Source organism: Delphinus delphis, chromosome 3 (genome assembly GCF_949987515.2).
Source record: "Delphinus delphis chromosome 3, mDelDel1.2, whole genome shotgun sequence".
NCBI lineage: Eukaryota > Metazoa > Chordata > Mammalia > Artiodactyla > Delphinidae > Delphinus > Delphinus delphis.
In genome coordinates this window covers 125,323,366-125,347,710 of record NC_082685.1, presented here as the reverse complement: position 1 = coordinate 125,347,710, position 24,345 = coordinate 125,323,366, and the positions used below count along the sequence as shown (strand labels likewise).

General features: G+C 36.7%; 1 protein-coding gene across 1 annotated transcript in view; it reads left to right on the top strand.

Moving 5' to 3' along the window:
• Positions 1 to 24,345, top strand: part of NDUFAF2 (NADH:ubiquinone oxidoreductase complex assembly factor 2) — a 185,321-nt gene that overhangs the window by 84,946 nt on the left and 76,030 nt on the right. The window contains exon 2 of the mRNA XM_060009449.1: positions 22,239 to 22,328. Coding sequence (XP_059865432.1) covers positions 22,239 to 22,328 — 90 coding nt within the window. The remainder of the gene's footprint in view (positions 1 to 22,238; positions 22,329 to 24,345) is intronic.

Here is a 24,345-nt window from a genome sequence, read left to right as displayed (position 1 = left end):
TTGAGACTGATTCTCTGTGCTTCCTGCACCTGGCTGGCTGTTTCCTTTCCCAGGTTAGGGAAGTTTTCACCTATAATTTCTTCAGATAAGTTCTCTTCCTCTTTCTCTTTCTCTTCTCCTTCTGGGATACCTATAATGTGAATGTTAGTCTCAGAGGCCTATTTTTTTTAATTCTTTTTTCTTTTTAGTTTGGGTGATTTTCACTTCTGTCTTCCAGTTTATGAATTTATTTCTTTATGCCATCTAATCTACTGTTCTTTCCAGTGTATTTTTTATTTCAGTCATTGTATTTTCAACTCTGGTTTTTCTTTATAGTTTCTAATTCTTTGTAAAACATCTTGCTGTGTTCATCCGTTCTCCCTAGCTCACAGAGCATCATTACCCTGAACTCTTTATCAGGTAGATTGCTCATCTCCATTTTGCTTAGTTCCTCTGGGGTTTTGTCTTGTTCCATCATTTGGAACATATTCCTCTGTCTCCTCATTTTGCATAAGTCAGTGTGTTTATTTCTATGTATTAGGTAGGTTGGTTACATTTCTCAATCTTGGAGAAATTGCCTTTTGTAGGAGATCTCCAATGGGGCAGAGACATCCAGTGGGGCTCAGTAGCACATTCTCCTCTCGTTACCAGAGTTGTATGCTTTAGGGGTGCCTCCTGTGTGGGCTGCATGGGCCCTTCTGTTGTGCAGGGCTGACTACTGTGGGTGTGTCTGTAGGTGGTGTTGGCCCCTGGCCTGGTTGGCTGCTAATACCTGCCTTGTGCTATGGCTGCTGGCCCTCTGGTGGGTGGAGCTGCGTCACAGCACCACTGACTGGGGGGGCCTGGGGGGCCTGGGGCTAGTGCCAGCCTTCTGGTGGTCAGGGCTGGGTTGCCATGCAGCTGGATGCTCGACCCAGAATAGTCCGGAACTGGTGCTGGCCTGCTGGTGGACGAGTAAGCCCCCATCACTAATAGTCTAGAAGGAGGACTCCAGGATGGTGCTTGCCAGCCCCACTGCCCTTGTGGTGGAACAGAAACTCCCCAAAATGGCTGCTGCCTGCATCTGTGTGCCCAGTGGGGAAGTCCCAGTAGCCTCCTGCCTCTCTGGGAGCTCTCCAAGATCTGCAAGTGTGTATGACCCAAGTATCTTTATGGTTTTTCCTATTCTTTTTTTAAAAATATTTATTTTTTAATTTTCTTTATTTCCTTTTATTTTACTTTATTTTCTTGGCTGTGTTGGGTCTTAGTTGTGGCACATGGGATATTTCATTGTGGTGTGGGCTCTTTGTTGTGGTGCACGGGCTTCTCTCTAGTTGTGGCGTGTGGATTTTCTCTCTCTAGTTATGGCGTGCAGGCTCCAGGGCACGTGGGCTCTGTAGTTGTGGCACACAAGCTCTCTCACTGAGGCATGTAAGCTCAGTAGTTGTGGTGTGAGGGCTTAGTTGCCCTGCAGAATGTGGGATCTTAGTTCCCCGAACAGGGATCAAACCCGCATCCCCTGCATTGGAAGGCAGATTCTTTACCACTGGACCACCAGGGAAGTCCCCCAAGTTTCTTTAAATGACTGCCTCTGTGCTAGGACTCAGAAAATGTGAAATTTTGCATGTTCCCTTTAAGAGTGGAATATCTACTTCCTACAGCCCTCTGGCTCTCCTGTACACAAGCCCCACTGACCTTCAAAGCTGGATGTTCTGGGGGCTCATCTTCCCAGTGCAGGACCCCCAGGCAAGGGAGCCCATTGTGGGGCTCAGACCCCTTGCTCCTTGAGGAGAACCTCTACAATTGTGATCATCCTCCTGTTTGTAGGTCGCCTACCAAGGGCTGTGGGTCTTGACTACCACATCTCTATCCTTCCTTCCTGTTTCTTCGTGGTTCCTTCTTTATGTCTTTAGTTGTGGAAAATCTTTTCTGCTAGTTTTCAGGTTGTTCTCATAGATAGTTGCTCTGTAAGTAGCTGTAATTTTGATGCGTCCATTTGGAGGAGGTGAGCTCAGGGTCTTCCTTCTTCTCCATCTTGGCCACCTCACCTTTGAACTTCCTACCGACTTTTCTGAGTTGCTCCTTTGATCCTGAAGTCACCAGACTCTACAGGGCATCAGGCTAATCAGAACTTCAAGAGTGTCAGAACTTCCCCTTGCCTACCACTACCCTTCAGCAGCAAAACTGCCAGTTGTTAAACATAATCTTACACTCTGGTGAAAACCTTCTACTCTCACTAGCCTCATAACACCCTAGGGAGAGCACTAAAACTTCTGTGTTGCTTCTCTTTTGAGGCTTCATGCAATATCTGAATGTTATCTCTTTAAGTTTAATATAAAAAAACTCTTTATTTGGCTTGTAGTATGATTTTTAAACTATAATCAACCAACAGAATAATTTATAGTAATAGGTAATACATGTAATACTAAGTGCCAAGTCACTAAATTATCCTGTTATCATATTTTATCTTATTTTTCCTGTTTTATAGATAGGGACAGTAGGGCACAGGGAATTCAAGTAGTACTAAAGAATATAACCTGGTAAGTTGCAGATCCATGTGGTCTGGCTCCAGTATCTGTGCTCTTAACCAATTGCCTATGCAGTGTAAAAAAAAAAATCTACGTTTATTCAGCATTTGTTTTTCAGCTTAGCTGGTGTCAAGGTAATCTTAGCTATTTGTAGAGACCTGCAAAGTAAAACACTGCCATAACTGTTTGAAATGAGGGTAGACCTCAGTAATTTCTGAACCAACCCAGAGTTGGTACTAGATGCATACTACCTGTGAACCTCAGTGCTGTAACAACCACATTTTTCTCTCTGATGTTTCATGTTGTTTAAACCATGACTAGAACATTGTCTTTGTCAGGTAGGATTATAACCTTCCGCAGAGCACACAACCTAAAAAAGAATCGACCCAACTATTCCCAGAATAGTATCTCATCCCAGTAGGGTTTCCTACTGAGATATTAAGGTCAGGTCAGGAAAAGTAAAGGGAGTGAAATGGAGTGTTTGGTGGTGCTGTGTATGCCTAAAGTCAGCTTAAGTGGCATTTATGTAAGGGTATATACTGTCACTGTGGTTAAAGGAAAGCCTTTCTACCTATTTATTAATGATTTTATAGTCCTTATTTCATGGAAGATGGAGTAAAAGAAAGTTTACTTTCAAAGCAATTTATTAAACAGGAAGTGAAAAAAATCAAGATAGACTTGTTTCTTTTCATATTTTTCCCTGCAAAATTGCCTTCTCATTATTGACGAATGAATTCATTTCTTTTTCATACCACAAATTTAAGTGTTTATCTGAATAAGACCTAGTTCTAATATTTTTTAAAATTCCTAATATGTTCTGGAACTAAGTTTAAAAATTCATTCCCTTGGCTCTTTTTTCCCTTTACAAGTTGGAGAGTTTTGAAATTATGTTTGAATGGCTTTCAACTGAGGAGATATATTTTCTTGTTTATCCATTTTAAATAAAAAAAACAGATAAATATTCATATCGTTTCTTGCAGAATAACTCAGTTGTCAAATTATTTTTGTATCCTGGGGTTAGTGCTTACTCAGATTAAACTTTTTGAAAAGGAGATTGAGTTTAAAATGTGGATGCTCTTTAATCAGATAGGGTGCCTTGAACTATTTCAAAGTCATGGACAGGTTTTGTTTTATAGAAGTGAAGAATGAGGCATTAGGGACTTCCCTGGTGGTCCAGTGGGTAAGACTCCGCGCTCCCAATTCAGGGGGCCCGGGTTTGATCCCTGGTTGGGGAACTAGATCCCACATGCATGCCGCAACTAAGAGTTCACATGCCGCAACTAAGAGGTCCGCATGCCGTAACTGAGAACCAACTCAGCCTAAATACATAAATAAATAAATAAATATTTTTTTAAAAAAAGAATGAGACATTAGAGTTATAAAATTAGGATTCTTTTTGGATAAATGAATTTTCCTAAGGGTACAGGTAATGGAAATGTTTAATAATTTGCATTGAGAAGTTAGTGTTGTCAAAAGCTATATCCCAGGCAGCTCTCTTCACACCATTATACCTGGGCTAATCACCTTATTTCTCAATCTAAGAAAAGTTGATCTTAATCCTAACACCTGAATAAGAATTCTTCCTGTAACTTTTGTGTTTTTTTCTTGAAGACGTTGTAGAGGAGAAGTGTCATTCCTCATTCTTCTTTGTGATTTAGATGTTACTCATCCTTTTGGTAGAAACAATGAAGCAGTGCAAAATATTACATCATCTTTGAGACTGTAAGGACACCAGAGTCTAACCAGAGTGGATTAAGATGGGTGATTTGAGAAGGGAATGGTGGCAGAGGAACATTCACAGTCGGATCTGCTTTTTTAGGGTTTGTGGGTTGTGTCTCAAGTTGCTTTGACACAACATGCAAAGTAAAACTATCCGCCCCTACCATCTCTCTGTGGGAGCCAAGGTACATTAAAAAAGCCTATGTATATTAATCTACAAAATTAAGCATTTTGGACTTATATCAGAATTTTGTATTCTTTGTAATATATATAGAAAGGATTTTAATTTGGCAGTTTTAAAGATCAAGTATATCCCTGTGGTATTATAGCCTCTAATTATATGCTATTTGAGTCAATATATTCAAGTAGCCCTTTACTAAAAATAGTATAAATATGTCACAAGAGGACATAGTAATTTTTTATAAACCCAGTCTTCCTTGATATAAAGAGTTTCCTTTATTAAGAAAGATTTAAATAAAAAAAACTCACTTCTAGGGAAAAGTTGTTTTTAGTCCATGTAATTTAGGATCTCATCAAGAGCTAAAAAGGTATTTAAGGAGTAAGACGTGGATTTTTATCCTCCATCACAGCTAACTGTGCTCTTGACAAGTATTCAATATACCCAAACTTACATTTTAGTTATATAAAGCAGTTTAACTATTTTGGTTGTATATTTGTTGACACTACAGGGTAGTAGAAAATGGTACATGCACAGGCTTTAAAGTCATATGGACCAGAATTTAAATTCCATTTTCTCTGCCAACGAATTGTTTGTCCTTGACTCAAGTTTAATGTAAGTGGCATTTAGTTAATTCACATTGTTGTGCAACCATTACCTCTGTCTAGTTCCACAACATTTTATGAGGACATTTTTTAACCTAATGCATAATGTCTTTGAATGAGTGATGAAGGAATAAGTTTCCATTCCTTGGTTTTTAAGAGCTTTAAGAAATGGCTTGATGATGATTCTGTTAGGATCTCCCAAGTTTCCTTTCAGTTCTAATGTATTTTAAAATTATATGGTGAAAATTTGGAGATATGAGTAACATGCTACCCAAACATTCTTAAGTCAACCAGCATTAATTGCTTTCTATTTGCCTGGCATAGAATATTGACTGTCTACAATAAGCAGAAGACACTGTGTTTATACATAGGAGTTTGTAATTCACTTGGAGAACAAGCTACAGATGAAATATATAGAAAAACATGCTTGTTCTTACTTCTGTGATAAACCCCAGACCTTTTAAATGTGTCCGTTCACTTCCTTTGAGGGGACTACTCCTTAGTTACCAAAAGTTGAAGAATTGTCAAAACAGGGCTACAAAACTGTAACTTTTATATGCTCGTGCACACACACACACACACACACACACATACAACATATATGTAACTGTGGTAAATACACATAACATAATATTTACCATCTTAACCATTTTTAAGTGTACAGATTAGTAGTATTAAGAACATTCACATTATTGTACAACCAATCTCCCAAACTCTTTTCATCTCGAAAAACTGAACTGTATACCCATTATACAAAAACTTTCCTTTCCCTTCCTTCCGCATTTGTCCCTGGCAACCACGATTCTATTTTCTATTTCTATGAACATAGAAGAAAGTAGGTACCTCATATAAGTAGAATCATACAGTGTTTGTCTTTTTGTGGCTGGTTTATTTCACTTAGCATAATGTCATCAAGGTTCTTCCATGTTGTAGCATGTGTCAGAATTTCCTTCCTTTTTAAGGGTGAGTAATATTTCATTGTATCTGTATACCACAAATGTTGTTTATCCATTAATCTGTCAATGGACTCTTGGGTTCTTTCCACCTTTTGTCTGTTGTGAGTAGTATTGCTATGAACACGGGTATACACATATCTCTTAACACCCTGCTTTCAATTCTTTTGGTTATATGCCCAGAAGTGGAATTCCTGGATCATATGATAAGTCAATTTTTAATTTTTTGAGGAGAACCATAATGTTTTCCATAACATCTGTACCATTTTACATTTCTACCAGCAGTGCATGAGGGTTCCAGTTTGTCCACATCCTTGCTGACACTTGTTATTTTCCATTTTTTTATTAGTTTTTTTGGGGGGGTGTTAATAGTAGTTATCTTAATAGGTGTGAGGTAGAGTAGTATATTTTAAATCAAACTTTAACACAGAGAACATTATTATGTAATGTACAATCTTGTTTTGAGATTATGGGAAAAGTCTGAATTTTAATAATGTGCCAATTGACTCTTTTCTAATCTATTATACCCCAAATGATAGTCCTTGAGGGAGGTTTATGACAGCTTGAGAAGTCAGGAAAACATGCCTGGGTATTGACCAAAACAAAATCTTTTCGAGGTAGTGCGAAAAAAAGTAAATCACAAAATTTATGTATTTTGAACATTATACAGAATACAGCTATCCTCAGAGCAGAGCTGCTAATAACTTGGTATAGTGCGCGAAAACAAATTAGGGATTTAGCAAGTTTGATAATATTCCTTTCTCTGCCAATTTTCCCCATAATTTTCTACACATAAAAGATTGGTAAAAAGGTGATAGACAGTAGTTAGAGGCAGTAATACTTATTGGCAATAAGAAATAACTGGATTATTATAATATAGTGGGATAGTTTCTAAGTCAAAAAACCAATTTCAGTAAGACCTACTTATGTTAAAGTACAATATACAGTTGATCCTTGAACAACATAGGTTTGAATTGCACGAGTACACTTATATGTGAATTTTTTGATAGTAAATACTATAGTACTATATGTGATCAATTGAATCTGCAGATACAGAGGAACCATGTACATGGAGGGCAGCCCATAAAGTTATATGCTGATATTTGACTGCACAGAGGGTTATGGTCCCTAACCTGAGCAGTGTCCAAGGGTCAACTGTATAATGACTTATTTATAGTTAGCGTGAGATCCAAAGAGAAAGTGAGTACATAGAATGGTGTTTAATTTACTAAAGCAGAAAAAAAAATCCGTAAAGTATTTAAACATTATTTTCATTAAAATGGTCAGATTGGAAATATTTTGGTTTTCAAAGGAATTGGCTTTGTGTATCTAAAAATGGTATCATATGGATTAGCTGATTTTTTTAGTGATGCTAGAAAGATGACATACTATACAAAGTAGCATATATTCAAATGCCCAGAATTATTTTCACCATCTTCCCTGTGTAATATCCAATTGTCCTTTATTTTATTTTATTTTTCCAATTGTTCTTTAAACTTTCCATTTTCTGGAATGATCCTTCTAATCTCAGTTTTCTTCCTCCTTTGCCTGCCTAACCCCTGTTTGATAGGTATCTCTTATCAAAAGTTTTCCATTCGTCTTTACTCCACAGCTTTGAGTATCTAATTTTTTTTCTTGTGTGGTATAGCGTAGAGCATTTTCTCTCTTATACTTGTCTCTCTGTGTTGTAGTCAATCTCTGTTCTTAACCGTCTGACCCCCTGAGACCACCAGTATGTCTCAGATCAGTAATAGCCAAAGAGAAAAGTTGTTGCTATCATGCTGAGAATTGTACATACCATGTGTCTTGATATGCCTCTGGGAATGTGAGGCCATTAGGTTGTCTGATGTGAGTCATAGTGAAAAAATATTGGCACCATTGAACCAGACTGTGAGCAACTTGAACCTTCTTTTTCTTTCTCCCATATATAGTAAAGTGTTTGACTTATGTACTTTGTGTGTGTGTGTATTTATAAAAATAAATATTTATTATATATATAACTATATTTATAGTTATATATATTTTAAATGAGGTGAAGAATTTGGATTTTTGCTTTTAAGAAAAATACATGCTGGGACTTCCCTGATGGCACAGTGATTACGACTCTTCACTCCCAATGCAGGGGGCCCGCGTTTGATCCCTGGTCAGGGAACTAGATCCCACATGCATGCCGCAACTAAGAGTTCTCATGCCACAACTAAGGAGCCAGTGAGCCGCAACTAAGGAGCCCGCGAGCCACAACTAAGGAACCTGCCTGCTGCAACTAAGACCCGGCTCAACCAAATAAATAAATAAATAATATATATATATATATAAAGAAAAATACATGCAGTAGGATCTTAAGTTTTGTATAGAGTGATAGAGTTGTGATACAGTAAAACTGTTATAAGATCATTCTCTTCCTTCTTCCAGAAAAGACATGAGATTGAAGACTCAAAGATGAAGATAGAGGCATAAAATTGCAGTGAAAGGAGCAAGTAAAATCAGGGTGAGGGAATAGTGGAGCCAGATATGAGGCTTTAATATAAACTCTAATTACCTGCACATTTTCTAAGAGTGGACCACAAACGCAACCCTGAGCTTTTTTTTTTAATATGTTTGCATATTCTTTTTTTTAATATATATATAAATTTATTTATTTTTGGCTGCATTGGGTCTTCGTTGCTGAGCGGGCTTTCTCTAGTTGTGGCGAGCAGGGGTTACTCTTTGTTGCGGTGCGTGGGCTTCTCATTGCGGCGGCTTCGCTTGTTGCAGAGCGCAGCCCCTAGGCACGTGGGCTTCAGTATTTGTGGCACACAGGCTTGCAACTCTGAGCTTTGTAGCAGCTGATTCAAAAGAGGACAACCTTCCAGTCAGAACTTCACGATGGCTATGAGATCAATCATCTGTACAACTATTTTGGAGGAGTATGACTAATTTTTGATTTATAAAAATAAAAATAGCTTCAGTCATCAGGGTGTGTTCTCTCTATCACATGACTCTACCTTCCTCCCAATTGGTTTCATTCATAGGTAGGTTTTCTCCACAATGTAGCGTAGCTGGCCTCAGCAGTTCCAGGTCTGTATGGTCTTTATAGCTCATGATCACAGAGGTTGAGAGTCTTTCTTGGAAGCTCCAGCAAAAGTTCTAGGAACATGCTTACTGGCCCAGCTGGAGTCATGTGCCCATCCCTGACATACTTTTTGTGGCTAAAAGGATGTAATACTGTGGCCAGACTTAGTTTACATTCCTACTTGTAGATGGAGGGGTGATAGCCCCACCAAACTCAATGGACAGAACAGGATCAAAAGGAATGGAATAATGAATGGTTTCCTAAAGAAAGGATTTCTAAACAATAAAGAATTGACATCAATATAGTATGGTTAGAGAGGTTTTTCTATTAATATAGGCATGAAACAAGAAGGGCCTGGGTGAGGGTGGTGATGTAATAATGAGATAAAAAGAATAAATTAGAGGAAGATAAATATGTGTATATGTATTTTGTTGAAAGTTTGCATTGTTGGGGAGGGGAGCAGTAGTAAAATCAATTGAAGTTGTTTAAAATTTTTAAAAATTGAAAAAATTTTTGTGATAAAAAACACAATACTGACCAATTTAACCATAAAAATGTAATGTTAAGTATATTCATCTTGTAAAAACAAGTGAAGTTTTTGAATTAAGAAATGAGTAAAGTAATAGTACTATCAAAAGATTTGAGAGATTTAAAAGGAAAAGCAGTTGAGGCTCAGGAGAGGTAGATGTCATAACTACTGATTAAACAGGCCGGACCATAGGTTTCCAAGTCCTGGGGAGCCAATAAAAGAGTCCTGGACAGGTGATTTGCAAGACAAAAGGAGGTCTTGGCAACCTGGGCAGTTGACATCAACATTAGGCCATAAACAGGTCTCAGTAGACCATGGAACCAGTGTAAGGGAGTAGGGTCTGTCTTTCCACCAAGAATAGGCTCTGTCCAGATAGGTGAGAGCAGTTATGGTTACAATGTATATGGGGCAGAAAGAAGCCCCCTTTCCCTGCCTGTAACAAATTGGGCTCAAATCAGGATTTCAGGAGCAGTTTCTAGAACTGAGATACAGGGAAAAGGCCAAGGGACAAAACCCTTTGCTATTTGATTAGTACTGGCAATAAAAATGACTTCATATTGATCAGTTAGCTTGGGGTATCTTACATGTTTCTCTGCCTCAGTGCAAAATTCCCACTGATGAGAACTTATAGGGCTTACCATGAAGATAGGACAACCTCAAGGGCTAGATACTAAAGATGTATTACAGAAAGATATAGAACTCTGCGTAACAGAAGTGTAAGGACATCCAAGTTCATGATTGGAGCTCATTAAGTGGTTAGGGTTATAGATGTAATTGTGGTTATTTTCATCATAGAGATAAAGTTAAAATAATGGGTTCTAATGTTCTCTCCTATATCATTGGTGTACCTTTAATGAGCCACTGCAAAATAGCAATACATCTCATCATTTTTGAGTGTTCCAGTGTGTGTAGTGCAATATTCAAATTCCACAGGACAAGGCAGATAGATGTTCATCAGCTCTGAAAAGGGGGAAAGGTCTATCCAATATTGCTTTGTATCAGAATTCTATTTCTTTATTTGCCTTGGAAACTACAGTGAGAGTCTTAATGCTTTTTTATGTTTTTGTATTATAGCAAGTTCCCAACCTACAAATTACTTGAATTCCAAAATTCCACATAAGCAGCTTGCTTAAATTCAGTAAATTTTTCAACAGTAATTGTGTTATAAATGACATTTCATTTTCCAGAATAATTCACAAAACCCTTTTAATCCTCAGTTTATCTGAATTACTGTGTGTTAACAAAAACACATTGGTTAGCAATGGAATCAAGAGAGATGCAATAACTCTACAGGTTTTTAACAGGAAACATGAAGGAGAAAAAAAAGAGACGATATATATGAGAAAATAATTTTTTTCAAGTGGGTTTAACTCAGCTGAAATTTTTTTCAAGTGGGTTTAATAACAAATGAAGAAAAGAGCCCAAATTATCCATTAGTCTTTCTGAAGGGCAAGGAAGCGGGTGGTATTTTGGATTATTCCAATCCCTTTGCCAGCCAATAGGTGGTGCTGTTGTCATACAACAGTTAAGCTGCTCTAGGCCCAAAGCGAAAGGAAGATGTGGGAAGTGTGTCAACTAAGTACCATACATATAAATGTTGCTCAATAAATATAATTCTGCTCACCTTCTAAATGAGTCAGATAATACTGATAAATAAAACCGCATTAAAAAATGTTATTGATATGTTGCTAAATTAGACTAAATTATGTGATCTCTAGATGCTGGAAACTTAAAAAGAAGTAGCAAAGAGTAGGAAAAAATATTAAGCTTTATCATTTATTACTACTAAAACAGAATTTTTAAGTCCAATTATTTGATTCTTTTGTAGGTAATATCCTGACATGCATTACCAGTATACTCTTGAATAGAGGCAGTCCCCACTTTTATGTACACAGTAATTTTGGAGATAACCATCTTAAAGTAATATTATCATTTCACAGATCTTCACTATTTGTAACTTGTTTTTCTTTATCTTTTTTAATATCAATGGAAAATAAGGAATAAGTAGGTAAAAATAGCAGAATGAATGGTCTTTATTGCAACCCTGACAAGCAAAATGAGACCAATCTTACCTTTTCATGCTCCTAACAGTCTTCTTTTTGGTGAAATCACAGTTTATTAGCGTGTCTTTCTACCAGTGAATCTGGAGTAGAGAATGAAGGTAAAATTTATGTCATCTAATTTTGTCTTTTTAAATAAATTTATTTATTTATTTACTTTATTTTTGGCTGCATTGGGTCTTCGTTGCTGTGCGCAGGCTTTCTCTAGTTGTGGCGAGCAGGGGCTACTCTTCGTTGCGGTGCACGGGCTTCTCATTGCGGTGGCTTCTCTTGTTGCGGAGCACGGGCTCTAGGCGCACGGGCTTCAGTAGTTGCAGCACACAGGCTCAGTAGTTGTGGCTCTCAGGCTCTAGAGAGCAGGCTCAGTAGTTGTGGCACACGGGCTTAGTTGCTCCGCGGCATGTGGGATCTTCCCGGACCAGGGCTCAAACCCGTGTCCCCTGCCTGCCTCAACCAGAGAAGCTCTGCTTTGAACAGTTTCATAAATTCGACCTCTATTAAAGAAGATGTTTTTAGAGACAAGAGTTTGAAAATTATTGACACCTCTGCCTCTTACCAACTGAGCCTAATTTTTATACGCAGAAATCTGGTTCACAATTACTTGTACAGTTCCTGTTAAGCTGATGATTATCAGGTTTTATTAAATGATTATGTGGTCTTTTTCTATATCAGAATAGATTTCTGTTCATTAGTAAGTAGTGCCTGATAGTAACCAAATTAAATAGATTAATGAAGGGTATTAGTAATTTCATGGACTAATAAATAAATATGTATATTTTAAAATTAAGACTAATGTATCACAAAATGTACTTTATTTATTTTCACTAAATTATCCATATTTAAAACTGTCATATATTCTATGAGTTACTAATGGTAGCTAACAGTGCAGTCCTTGATGCCTTTAAGATATTTTTTAAAAATTTAATTAATTAATTAATTTTTGGCTACATTGTGTCTTCGTTGCTGCACGTGGGCTTTCTCTAGTTGCAGAGAGCAGGGGCTACTCTTTTTTTTTTAAATTTTCATTATTTATTTATTTAATTTTTGTCTGTGTTGGGTCTTCGTTTCTGTGTGAGGGCTTTCTCTAGTTGAGGCAAGCGGGGGCCGCTCTTCATCGCAGTGTGCGGGCCTCTCACTATCGCGACCTCTCTTGTTGTGGAGCACAGGCTCCAGACGCGCAGGCTCAGTAGTTGTGGCTCACGGGCCTAGCTGCTCCGCGGCATGTGGGATCTTCCTGGACCAGGGCTCGAACCCGTGTCCCCTGCATTGTCAGGCAGACTCTCAACCACTGCGCCACCCGGGAAGCCCCTGCTTTTAAGATCTTTGATAGATGACCAAGTACTATTTGATTTCTGTGAAACTGGATCTAGAAATTTCAAATGTGAAAATAAAGTTTGGGCTAGGCCCAAACTTTACAAGTGGCATAACTTTATAATTCTCTAAATTCTGATAGTATTTGCCACTTTTAAAAATTAATTCCTTCAGTTTCTCTCTTTACCTCTCTATTGACAGCCCCAAGTGTTCAAGTTGGATTCTCAAAGTGGAAATCAAATACTTGATTATATTGGTTTATACCACACTGTGAGTGTTTGCTAATTTTGAGAGGAGAAAATACTCTTCCTTTTTCTATTAAAGGTGTACCATATGGAATTTGCTTGGTTTAGTTAGCAACTTTCACTATATAATGGAAATTTTTTTCCAGTCAGTCATAAATTTCCTCATTATAAGATAGTCTTTTTAAAACCTGGAATTTCCATGTGATAATAGCTTAAAGCCTATTTAATTAGGCTACAAGATTTTTTACCCCCCCTTTATTTTCCTTCCTTTTTTATGTGTATTTAAGACATTTAACTCATCTGTCATGATTCAGATGTAATCACAGCAGAATCACCTAATGTTAGTTTTTTGTGTTATTTTCTTAAATGCTCAAATTCTCAATATAAATATACTTTATACATTGAAGATAATTTAGCTTTACAAAGAACTGTAGAATGTATTAGATGAATAAAGTACTTTCAAGATACTGATTTCCTACACATCAATGAAAACCTGAAATAGCTGCTTCTCTTTCAGCTCTTCAAAGTGAACACATTGTTACATGGACTAAATAGTATGAATCCATCATTTGAATTTTTCTTTTTAATAATTACCTCTTTTGAGGGCTGAAGGGCAAGAGAAATATAGCTACACTTTTTCTGAGAATCAAAAATTCCTTGCAGTTTAGAAAATAAATGATTTTTTACATAACATTTAAGTGTTTTTATTTTTAAAAACATAATAATTTTCAATGTTTGATTTCCACAGTAATGGAAAGGCAGTAAATGAAGTAAAATACTAGACATTTCTAAGACGTATGTGCTTAATTTGGGACTAGAATCAGAAATCAGAAAACCTGTTTAATTTTTGACTTTGAATCTTTCTAGATTATTGTAATAGACTCTTAATATATATTTGTTGGTTGAATAACATTTTGGAACTTTAAATTTTTGTTTGCTTATAATATTACTATGGAACTCTTAAAAAAATAAATAGTAAATAAGAGTTTATTGTCCATGTGGAAAGCACAGATACAATTTGCATTAGATTCATCTTTTTTCTTAAATTGTGATATTCTTCCTATGTACTTTCAGACCTAAATTTTATTGATGGCTTTTGAAAAATTGATGAAGTCAGATTTAAAAGAATATTGTTGTGCTATAAACTTGCCACAAAATGTTTATGCTAATAGAGGAAATAGGTCCCTTGGGATTTTCCTGCTGTTTTTCTGGGTGTAGTTTAAGACCTTTCAGCTTTTGGGTCCTGAAAAGTTAAACCATATTATATAAAGCATTTTAGAATAGCCAAGTGTTTTAAATAATTTTAGATTTTCTAAGATAGAAGAAGCTGAGATTCCTTATGGGAAAACTGTAAGAATGGGGAAGCTAATAAGATTTTAGGTAGTCCATTGAACTAGTTGGCAGTCTTAAAAATTCTGAAAGCTTATCTGGAAGTTCTCTTTAATTGCTTTTAAAAAAGTATTACCTGCTGAGACCTGCTGAGATAGTCTTCCATGCTCACATAAATATATGTAGAATATGTCAAATTATAGACTCATCACATTTTCAAGTAGGAATGCCTCATTTGATCACTCTAGGAAAATAATAGCTTATGATAGTTATGAATAAAATGTTAGTTTTTAATTGGATATCTGTAATGATACCATGTGCAAACTTTGTAAATGCTAATTTTAAAATCTTAAATGGAAAATGCGTACTGTTGGGAGTCAGAAAAATACTTAGGTACAAATACTGGCTATATTACTTTAATTAGCCATGTATATTTGGATAATCTCATCACCTAATGCCTCTTTTGCCTCATCTCTAAAAGATTGTTTTAAAGATAAGAGATAACATATGAAAGGCACCTAAACATTGCCTGGTACATAGCAGGTTCTTAATAAAAAAATGCTACATCTGAGTAACTTCAGTCAAATTATGCTTTAAGTCATATGGGAAAATGACTTTCAGTGTAAGGATTCTTATTTTAGTACTCTTAATTGATGTTTTTAAAAAAAATTTACGAGGGTTCAGAATAACAAGGTTTAAAGTCCCCAAATCTAACATACGTAGTATGGTTCTTGGCTTTCAATAGCCCTTGCTTTCATATATTATGCATTGACACTTCTAAGCCTCCTTTCGTATGCAAAATTCAGTCTTTTATACATCACTACGCAAACTGATTTAGAATTATCACCTGGTTTGCACTGATCTCTGCCACTGGGGTAAAGGGCCAGACATCAGTCAGACAGAAAGGGTCTTACCTTGGCCATCCTACCTACTTCATTACCATTCCTCCAAGCCAGGGGCTCCTGTCAGGCATCAAAGGCCTGAATCTTGCTTCTTTTCAGGGGGATAGCTGTCTCAGAGATGTGTCACTTTACTCAGCCCAATCTCTCTTTCCACCCCAAAGTCACCTCTGAATTCCATTCATCTCTCCTCGCAGTGCCCCACCAGTGGGAAATATTGGGCTGGAAGTAGACAGCTGGTTGAAAACCCTCACCAAGATCACACGTGCTAGTGGGTCACGACCAATATAGGCCTTCACCTTTGATTTGGTACTGATGGAAGAAAATTCCTTTTCCACTATAATAGATAGCTTGTGAGTTCTGATGCTTCAAAATTTAAAGATTAAAGCCTGCTTAAATATTTTCCCTGGCCTGTGTGGATGGATTAAGGAAGGAGCAGTGGCCCAGGGAAGGAGAGATGTCTAAGTCTGCTGTTTCATTCTTCTGGACCGTTGGTGTCACCTGCCTCAGACTGGTACCTGTCAAGGGTCTTACTCATCAGTAGGATTACTAAGACCCTAGGAAGGCAGTATTTGAGGTACCAAATTAGAAATTTTATAAATTTCTAACCCAACCATCCTTTTAATGTGTAAGTCTTGTTCAGCTTTCAAATGTGTAAGAACACAGTGCAGGTAGAGGAAAGGGAAATTCTTTCTAAATAAAAAACAAAAGACAGAATCTCCTGCCATTAATGATTCTTGCAAGAACCATTCTTTATCAAGATGGTTACAAAATGATGATTTTCCAGCTCTGGCACTTGCTGCACATTTACTCTTTAGCACTGTGGTAAGCAGCAGCTCCTTTATCTCTATTTATTTATTTATCCATCTATTTATCTATATCTTTAGTAGTTTACCTTTATGGGTTCCTTTTTTCTTTTTTTTCTTTTTCCAGTGGTATATAGTTCTTAAGCATTTTGGTCTCAGGATCCTTTTAAACTCTTCACAATTATTGAAAAAGCTTTGTTTATGAGATATGTATTAATATTTATCACATTGAAACTGAAACAGAATTTTAAAAGTGTTTAATTCATTAAAAATAACCCTAATAAATGTAATAAATGTTTACAGAAAGAATATATTTTTGATCAGAAGTAACTATACTTTCCAAAACAGAAACATTTAGAGAAAAGAGTAGCATTGCTTTGTTTTACAGATCCCCTAATGTGTGGCTTAATAAAAGACAGCTAGATTTTTCATATCTGTTTCCTCATTCAGTATGTTACTATATCACATATCATGTAGCCTCTGGAAAACTCCACTGTACATTCATGAAAAAATAAAAGTGAAAGAGACAAATAACATCTAGTATTATTAAAATAGGTTTGGCCTCACAGGCACCTTAAAAGAGTCGTAAGTACCCCTCAGACTTCCCTATCACACTTTGACAATTGCTGGTCTATAATTCCTGGATTATTTTGGTGCTCAGGTTATCCCAGATTTAGCCAGTGTCAGCTAAGCTGGCCCTGAAGCTGGCCCTTAAGTCCTTGTGATAGGCCCCTATTATCATTGTTTTTTTCTTTCTTTTTTTTTTTGAGAAATCTTATTTTCTGACATAGCAAGATGCTCCAGGCTCATCTTGAACCCACCCTGCCCTAGGCCTGGAATCAGCCATTTTCCTGAGGAATCGTGGTTTCTTTTGATGGATAATGGCGTAGAGGCCAAGATTTGGGCTCTAGGGGTCCTTATTGCTATTAGGGTCTTTGCTTCTAGGCTCTTTCTGCACATAGAACCAGGAAAATATATACATATGTATGCATGGAAATACATATATCTGTGTATAAATACTTATCTATCTTATTTATCATAAGTAACTGATATCTCCAGTTTCAATCTGACCCCTGTACTTTTTTACCTTTCCCCATTACATATCTGTATGTCCTTCTACAATGAGAACCCTGCTTCCAATAACATTAACACATTTACTCATTTGCTGAATCATATAATATATCTAGAGTAGTTTCAGAACTGCCTCGCCCATACCACTACAGAAAACAAACATACTACAAACAGTTCAGGATGTGTTTGCAGTTCTTTTCCTTCCTGAAAGTAAGGGTACATAGGCACATACCACTTTCTTTTCTTTCCCCATTCAGTGTGGTTATGTTATTAGTCTGAAATAAAGTTGGGTTTATTTGTTGCAGTTTGCTTTCATTTCCTTCTTTTTTTCCCTTTCACATCCATGTTGATTTAATTTTTTGATTATACAGAACATTAGCATGCTTTCAAACTTATTGAGAAGTATATACTCAGACGAGTGCCACTCCCTTCCTACTTCTAAGATCTCTGCCCTCTTCTTTCAAACATAACATAAGATTGTACATAACATAGGATTTTATGAAATGAAGGGTAAACACAATCCAAGCAAGACTTTGATGTTCATCAGCTGTTTCCTATCCACAGGAATTTCTTACTGGTATGTTGGTTCCTTTGCCCTGTATCACTGTATGTTCTGCTGGGCCTGTCTCTATAGACCAGTGTGGTTTTCGAAATGTGGTCTACAAGATGACTTCAGCAGGTACAAAGACAGCCCGTTACATTTTTAAGATATATCTATTTTATGTATGTTTGAACACAAAATACAACTAGTGTATTTAGTCAGTGATTTCATGGGGTTTTTTGGGGGGAGGTAAAGTAAAAAGTGAATATTGAAGAAAAAAGCAAGCCAAATTAAAGAAAAATATTAGGAATATAATACTACAAAGTGTGACCAAAATTGCAAAGCTGGCACTTGAATGACTGAAGTTGAGAACTCTGCTCTAACTCCTCTTTCCTGAGTCTGTGTCCAGGGTTCTTACTCTATCCCAGAAACCCAGTAGAACAGATGAAATCCATCTCTTATCTAAACCCATCGTCTACCTGATACCTGAAAGGGAATCTTGCCTTTTTTTCTTTTAACTGAATGGATTCTTTTTTTTTTTTTTTTTTTTTTTTTTTTTTGCGGTACGCGGGCCTCTCACTGTTGTGGCCTCTCCCGTTGTGGAGCACAGGCTCCGGACGTGCAGGCTCAGCAGCGATGGCTCACGGGCCCAGCTGCTCCACGGCATGTGGGATCCTCCCAGACCTGGGCACGAACCCGTGTCCCCTGCATCAGCAGGCGGACTCCCAACCACTGCACCACCAGGGAAGCCCCATATTTTTTTAAATAAAGGAATAGGAAACCTGCTATCGTCATAGGGCAATTAGTTCAATGGCAGGTAGCTTTAAATTTTTTTTAAGTTTGGGAAATTGTACTGTTACTTACCCAGTCTTTAAATCCGTATACCATTGATCATTATGATCTACTTGAATTCAAACTTTTATTTTGACTGTTTTAATTAAATCTAATATTGTTTAATATTAAGTAAAACACCATGTAAATATGGTGTTTTACTTAATACTCATTGAGTACGCCACTGTCAATTGTTTATTATTGTATTAGGACTTATTAAACCTATACATATATTAGATTAAAAGTTTTTGTTATTAAGTTAATTTTTTAAAATTTATTTATTTTATTTATTTATCTTTGGCTGCTTTGGGTCTTCATTGCTGCTCGCGGGCTTTCTCTAGTTGCGACGAGCAGGGGCTACTCTTCGTTGCAGTGCGTGGGCTTCTCCTTGTGGTGGCTTCTCTTGTTGAGGAGTACAGGCTCTAGGCTTGCGAGCTTCAGTAGTTGTGGCTCGCGGGCTCTGGAGCGCAGGCTCAGTAGTTGTGGTACACGGACTTAGTTGCTCCGCGGCATGTTGGATCTTCCCGGACCAGGGATCGAACCCATGTCCCCTGCATTGGCAAGTGGATTCTTAACCACTCGGCCACCAAGGAAGTCCCTAAGTTAATTTTTAAATGTAAATTAGACCCTAAAATTTTAACACTTGAGTAAGTACTTAAATTTGCTCCATTTACTAGATGGAAATTTATTTTGCTATGAGAAGTAGGATTGTCTTTACAACTCTTGTATGAAAGCATATTAGGATGAGCAAGTGTACAATTTGTGCATAATTTCTTACTCAGTGGGAGGCATAAGTTTTATTCCCAATTCATAAAAATTGTACAGAAGGAGTAGTCTTAAAACAATTTATTTGGAGGGAAAAGCCCATATCTGATTACCAAGAGTTTATTCAATAAATTAATGGCCTTATTTTATATTGCTAAAGATGTGTACATGCATTTCATAAACTTTTGATGTCATCTATTTGTAAACAAAGGTTTTTTTCAGCAATTATCTGTGACTAACTCATGAATTACTCTTCCTGTCTTTCCATATACACAAAAATAGGTATGAATTTTGATTCTTAAAACTCTTAGGATACAAAGGAAGTTTATAAACTTGAGGGTAGGAATAAAAAGTTAATTTTTATGTCACAGACATATAGATATACTTACTTATATATGCATTTAGTGGTGCTGCTGGAAATGGTAGACCTCTCTGTTCTCTCCCTATGCACTAAATTTCATTGACATACACTTAAAAGCTTATAGAACACACATGTACTTTCAGAAGGCCATCTGTTAGCATTTCGTATTTTAGATGATAATTTTCTTTTCTGTACTTGTTATTGCTAAAAAGATATACTTACATCCTGGTATTTAGATAAGGAATATATGAAGACACAGATATTTTGACTCTTTCAAACATTTTGAAAATTGTAATGTAAACATACTTTAGTAAATTTAGTCTATGCTAAATTTATGGTAACTTGTTATTATGATGTGTTTATATATTTGGATATAAATAGCCTTTTAGTAAAAATATATGTATATATGTTGAGCCTCTGCTATGAGAGTAGTGCAGCTGTCATTGTTAGAGGCTCCTTTTACCCTAATTCTTGTCCCTACACCCTGGGGACTTTACTACTAATCCCTTGTCCTCCTGTGTATTTATTGGATAAGATAAGCAAAAGGTAACTCCTCTTTATAAAACTTGGAAAACCTCTGTATTAGGATTAAATCAGCCCAGTTAAATGAGTCCATAATAAAATGCAGAGATTCCCTGAGCTCATCTCAGAGTTATTAGCCATTAATGGCTTGTCTAGGAAATTCTAGCCTTTCACTTACTATTACTAAGGCAGAGGAAATAAAACTAGCCACTCAGTATTCTTAGGCTACCCTTTTGTGGCTCCCTTTCTCCTGCACAGTCACTCCTAGAAATTTCCTTGTCTTCAATTGAAGGATTTTTTTTTGCCGTACCTTCCTTGCGGCATGCGGGATCTTAGTTCCACACCAGGGATGGAACCCATGCCCCCTGCATTGGGAGCGCAGAGTCTTAATCACTGGACTGCCAGGGAATTCCCGAAGGAATTTTTTAATGTAGAATTTCAGGTAGTTTAGGAGAGAGATTTGCAGTCAACAAAGTCAATTTCTTGAATTATGTGACCCAGTCTATTTGGCATAGTGTAAGGTTGGCCTAGGAGTGGGAAGAGAAAGTGGTATTTTGCAAGGCCCAGATTTCTCTCCCTGACTGTTCTGACCATTGTTAAGCCATACTTCTCCTCTCATCATTACCTACCAATACCTTCTCTGTTTTAGCCTGCATTCCCTGGAGTAGGCAGGCACATTTTTTAACTGTTGGGAAATAGAAACTTACCTGGTTTCCTCAGGATCAAAGTTTCAATGACAAAGTAATATGTTTTGAAATCACCATTTTGGCAAAGCTGCTGCTGCTTTGAAAGGTTATAATCAAGGCTCTTTTTTCTAATTGATATATAGTTGTTTTACAATATTGTGTTAGTTTCAGGTGTACAGCAAAGTGTTTCAGTTTTATATATATACATATATATATATGTGTATATATATACTTTTCAGATTGTTTTCCATTATAGCTTATCATAAGATATTGAATATAATTCCCTGTGCTATACAGTAAATCCTTGTTGCTTATCTATTTTATGTATAGTAGTTTGTACCTATTAATCCCATATTCCTAATTAATCCTTCCTTTTCCTCCCTTTCCCCTTTGGTAACCATAAGTTTGTTTTCTATGTCTGTGAGTCTTTCTGTTTTGAAAATAAGTTCATTTGTATTAGTTTTTAGATTCCACAAATTAGTGATATCATATGGTATTTGTCTTTCTCTTTCTGACTTACTTCACTTAGTATGATAATCTCTAGGTCCATCCAAGTTGCTGCAAAAGGCAATATTTCATTCTTTTTTGTGGCCAAGTAATATTCCATAGTGTGTGTGTATATATATATATATATATATATATATATATATATATATATATATATATATATATATATACGACATCTCCTTTATCCATTCATCTGTAGATGGACGCTTAGGTTACTCCCATATTTGGCTATTGTAAATAGTGCTGCTGTGAACATTGTAGTATATGTATCTTTTCAAATTAGAGTTTTCATCTTTTCTGGTTATATGCCCAGGAGTAGGATTGCTGGGTCGTATGATAACTCTGTTTTTAGTTTTTTAAGGAACCTCCATATTATTTTCCATAGTGGGGCCATGAATGTTGATTCCCTTAGGCAGTAGCAGCAGCCACTGGCACCTCTGATATATATACCTGCAGAGTTTGAAGGAGTTAAACATTCTGTTGTTTATTAAAATGTTTTTTATTGGCCTGCAAATTAATTGGTTTCTCTTTTTCTGTACACAGAATCTAGACTTATTCTACCAAAATTAATTTTGCATACAATGTAGGAAATTTAAAATTTCTGAAGTAGTTTAGAAACTGCTTTTTCTAATATACCTAATTCTAAATGGAATCTATTCTTTTCCCTGTTAATTCTCTTATCATAGGAGGAGGTGTGTAATATCTAAAGAGAAAATATTTCATGTAGTAACTACTGTATCATGGGTTCATTTAAAAATGTAATAATCACTTTTGTCTTACAGGACAAACTATTCGAGAGAAAAGAATTGTAGAATCAGCAAATAAAAGAGAAATAGACTATGAAGTAGGGGATATCCCAGCAGAATGGGAAGGTAAGTTTCTGCTTTTAGTAGTGTCTTTTGGAAGGCAAATAGTTTATACACAAAATCAATAAGAACATAACATTATTTCATGTTCTTTGCAAAAACTTTTACAATCTGAATCCATGAAACTTTTTTTAAACTTTGCATTTCTTTGAGAGTTGTGAAGGTGCTACATTTTAGTAAGGGAACATAGTGAAAAGAACTAAGAAGCATTAGTAGAGCTGGGACTAGGGTGAGGCAAGCAAAGTTTCTTAGATGCAGAATTGAAGAAGGCATTCACTTTGATATGCTGGCCCTGCACTTATACAACCTGAGGATCTGAATTCTGTTTCTGGCACTCTACCCACATGCACGTGGGAAAGTAACTCATACCTCTCAGTCTTAGCTTCCTCTTTTATAAATTGTGGATAATACTTGCTGTAGATGCCATTTGGAATATTTGTTCAACTTACAGTGACCCCATTAATTGCCCCCATGTTTAATCAAGGATGGACACTTACTTGATCCCTGTCAGGACTTTGGAATTAAGGTAAAAAAATGAAAGGAAGAGAAAATAGTAGCAGTCTTTCCATAAGACTGGAGTAGTATCATATGAACTTGGTAGCACATGGGTGGCTATCTTCAATCCACTATCTAACCTTTGTTGCAGAAAAAAAACTTCTTTATCTACTAAGAAGAAAATAGAAACCAGTCTGCAAAGAGAAGTACAGTTAACCCTTGAACAACACAGGTGTTTGTTTTTTGTTTTGATTTTTTTGTTTTGAACAGCACAGGTTAGAAGCAGGTCCACTTATACGCAGATTTTTTTCCGTAAGTTCATACTATGGTATTACACGGTCCGTGGTGGTTGAATCTGCAGATGTGGAACTGCAGATATGGAAGTCCAACTGTTAAGTTATAGGTGGATTTTTGACTACGAGGGGGTCAGTGCCCCTAATCCCTGTGTTGTTCAAGAGTCAACTCTATGTAGCAAGGCAGAGAATATTTCCTATGTTTTCAGCAACTTTCCAATTCCCAGTTCCATTTCTTTCTGAATGAAGTTCATCTGAAAGTCTGCCGTCAGGTTCTAAGTGCCATCCCACATCTGTGTTATAAATTTCCCCTTGTTTATTACCAGTTCTTAGCCTAGTGCCTGGCACATAGGAAAGCACATAGTAAGTGCTCAGTAAGTATATATTAAATACTTGAAATCTAGCTTGAGTTAACCCTTGTTATTTGAAACTAAAAGAACCTTAACTAAAATACCAATACCTATCTTATATATCACTTAACATTTGTCAAGTGTTTACCTGTATACCTGGTATTATGCCATTGCTTTACAATCATTATATTGTTTTAATTATCACAATAATCCTATGAGGTAGACACTGTAGTCCCATTTAATAGGGAATCTAAGTTCTAGAAAGATGAGATAAACTGCCTGGGTAATACAGCTACACACTGTAAGCAGTGGACCCTTTGCTTCCTGGTGGGTTTAGCATTATACCTAACATATGGTAGCTATAGGCATTGAGTTATTTTTATGTCAGCATGTGAGTGTAAATATTTCCTTGGACATATCTTTTCCATTTTTCTTTATTAGCTATGAAAATAGTAGAACTATGAGAAAAGAACATTAAAATGGGTAGATACCAGGGACTTTTTGAAGAAATACAGAATATAAACTGGCAATGTCCAGTAGTAATTGAGCTTTCTTACTTTTTAAAAAAATATTTATTTATTTAATTTATTTTTTTTGGCTGCGTTGGGTGTTAGTTGCAGCATGCGGGATCTTTGTTGAGGCACGCAGTATCTTTCATTGTGGCGCAGGCTCTTCATTGTGGCCCGCAGGTTTCTCTCTAGTTGTGGCACGCATGCTCCAGGGCATGGGCTCTGTAGTTTGTACCACACAAGCTCTCTCATTGAGGCACGTGAGCTCAGTAGTTGTGGCACGCAGGCTTAGTTGCCCCGCAGCGTGTGGGATCTTGGTTCCCCTACCAGGCGTCGAACCCATGCCCCCTGCATTGGAAGACGGATTCTTTACCAC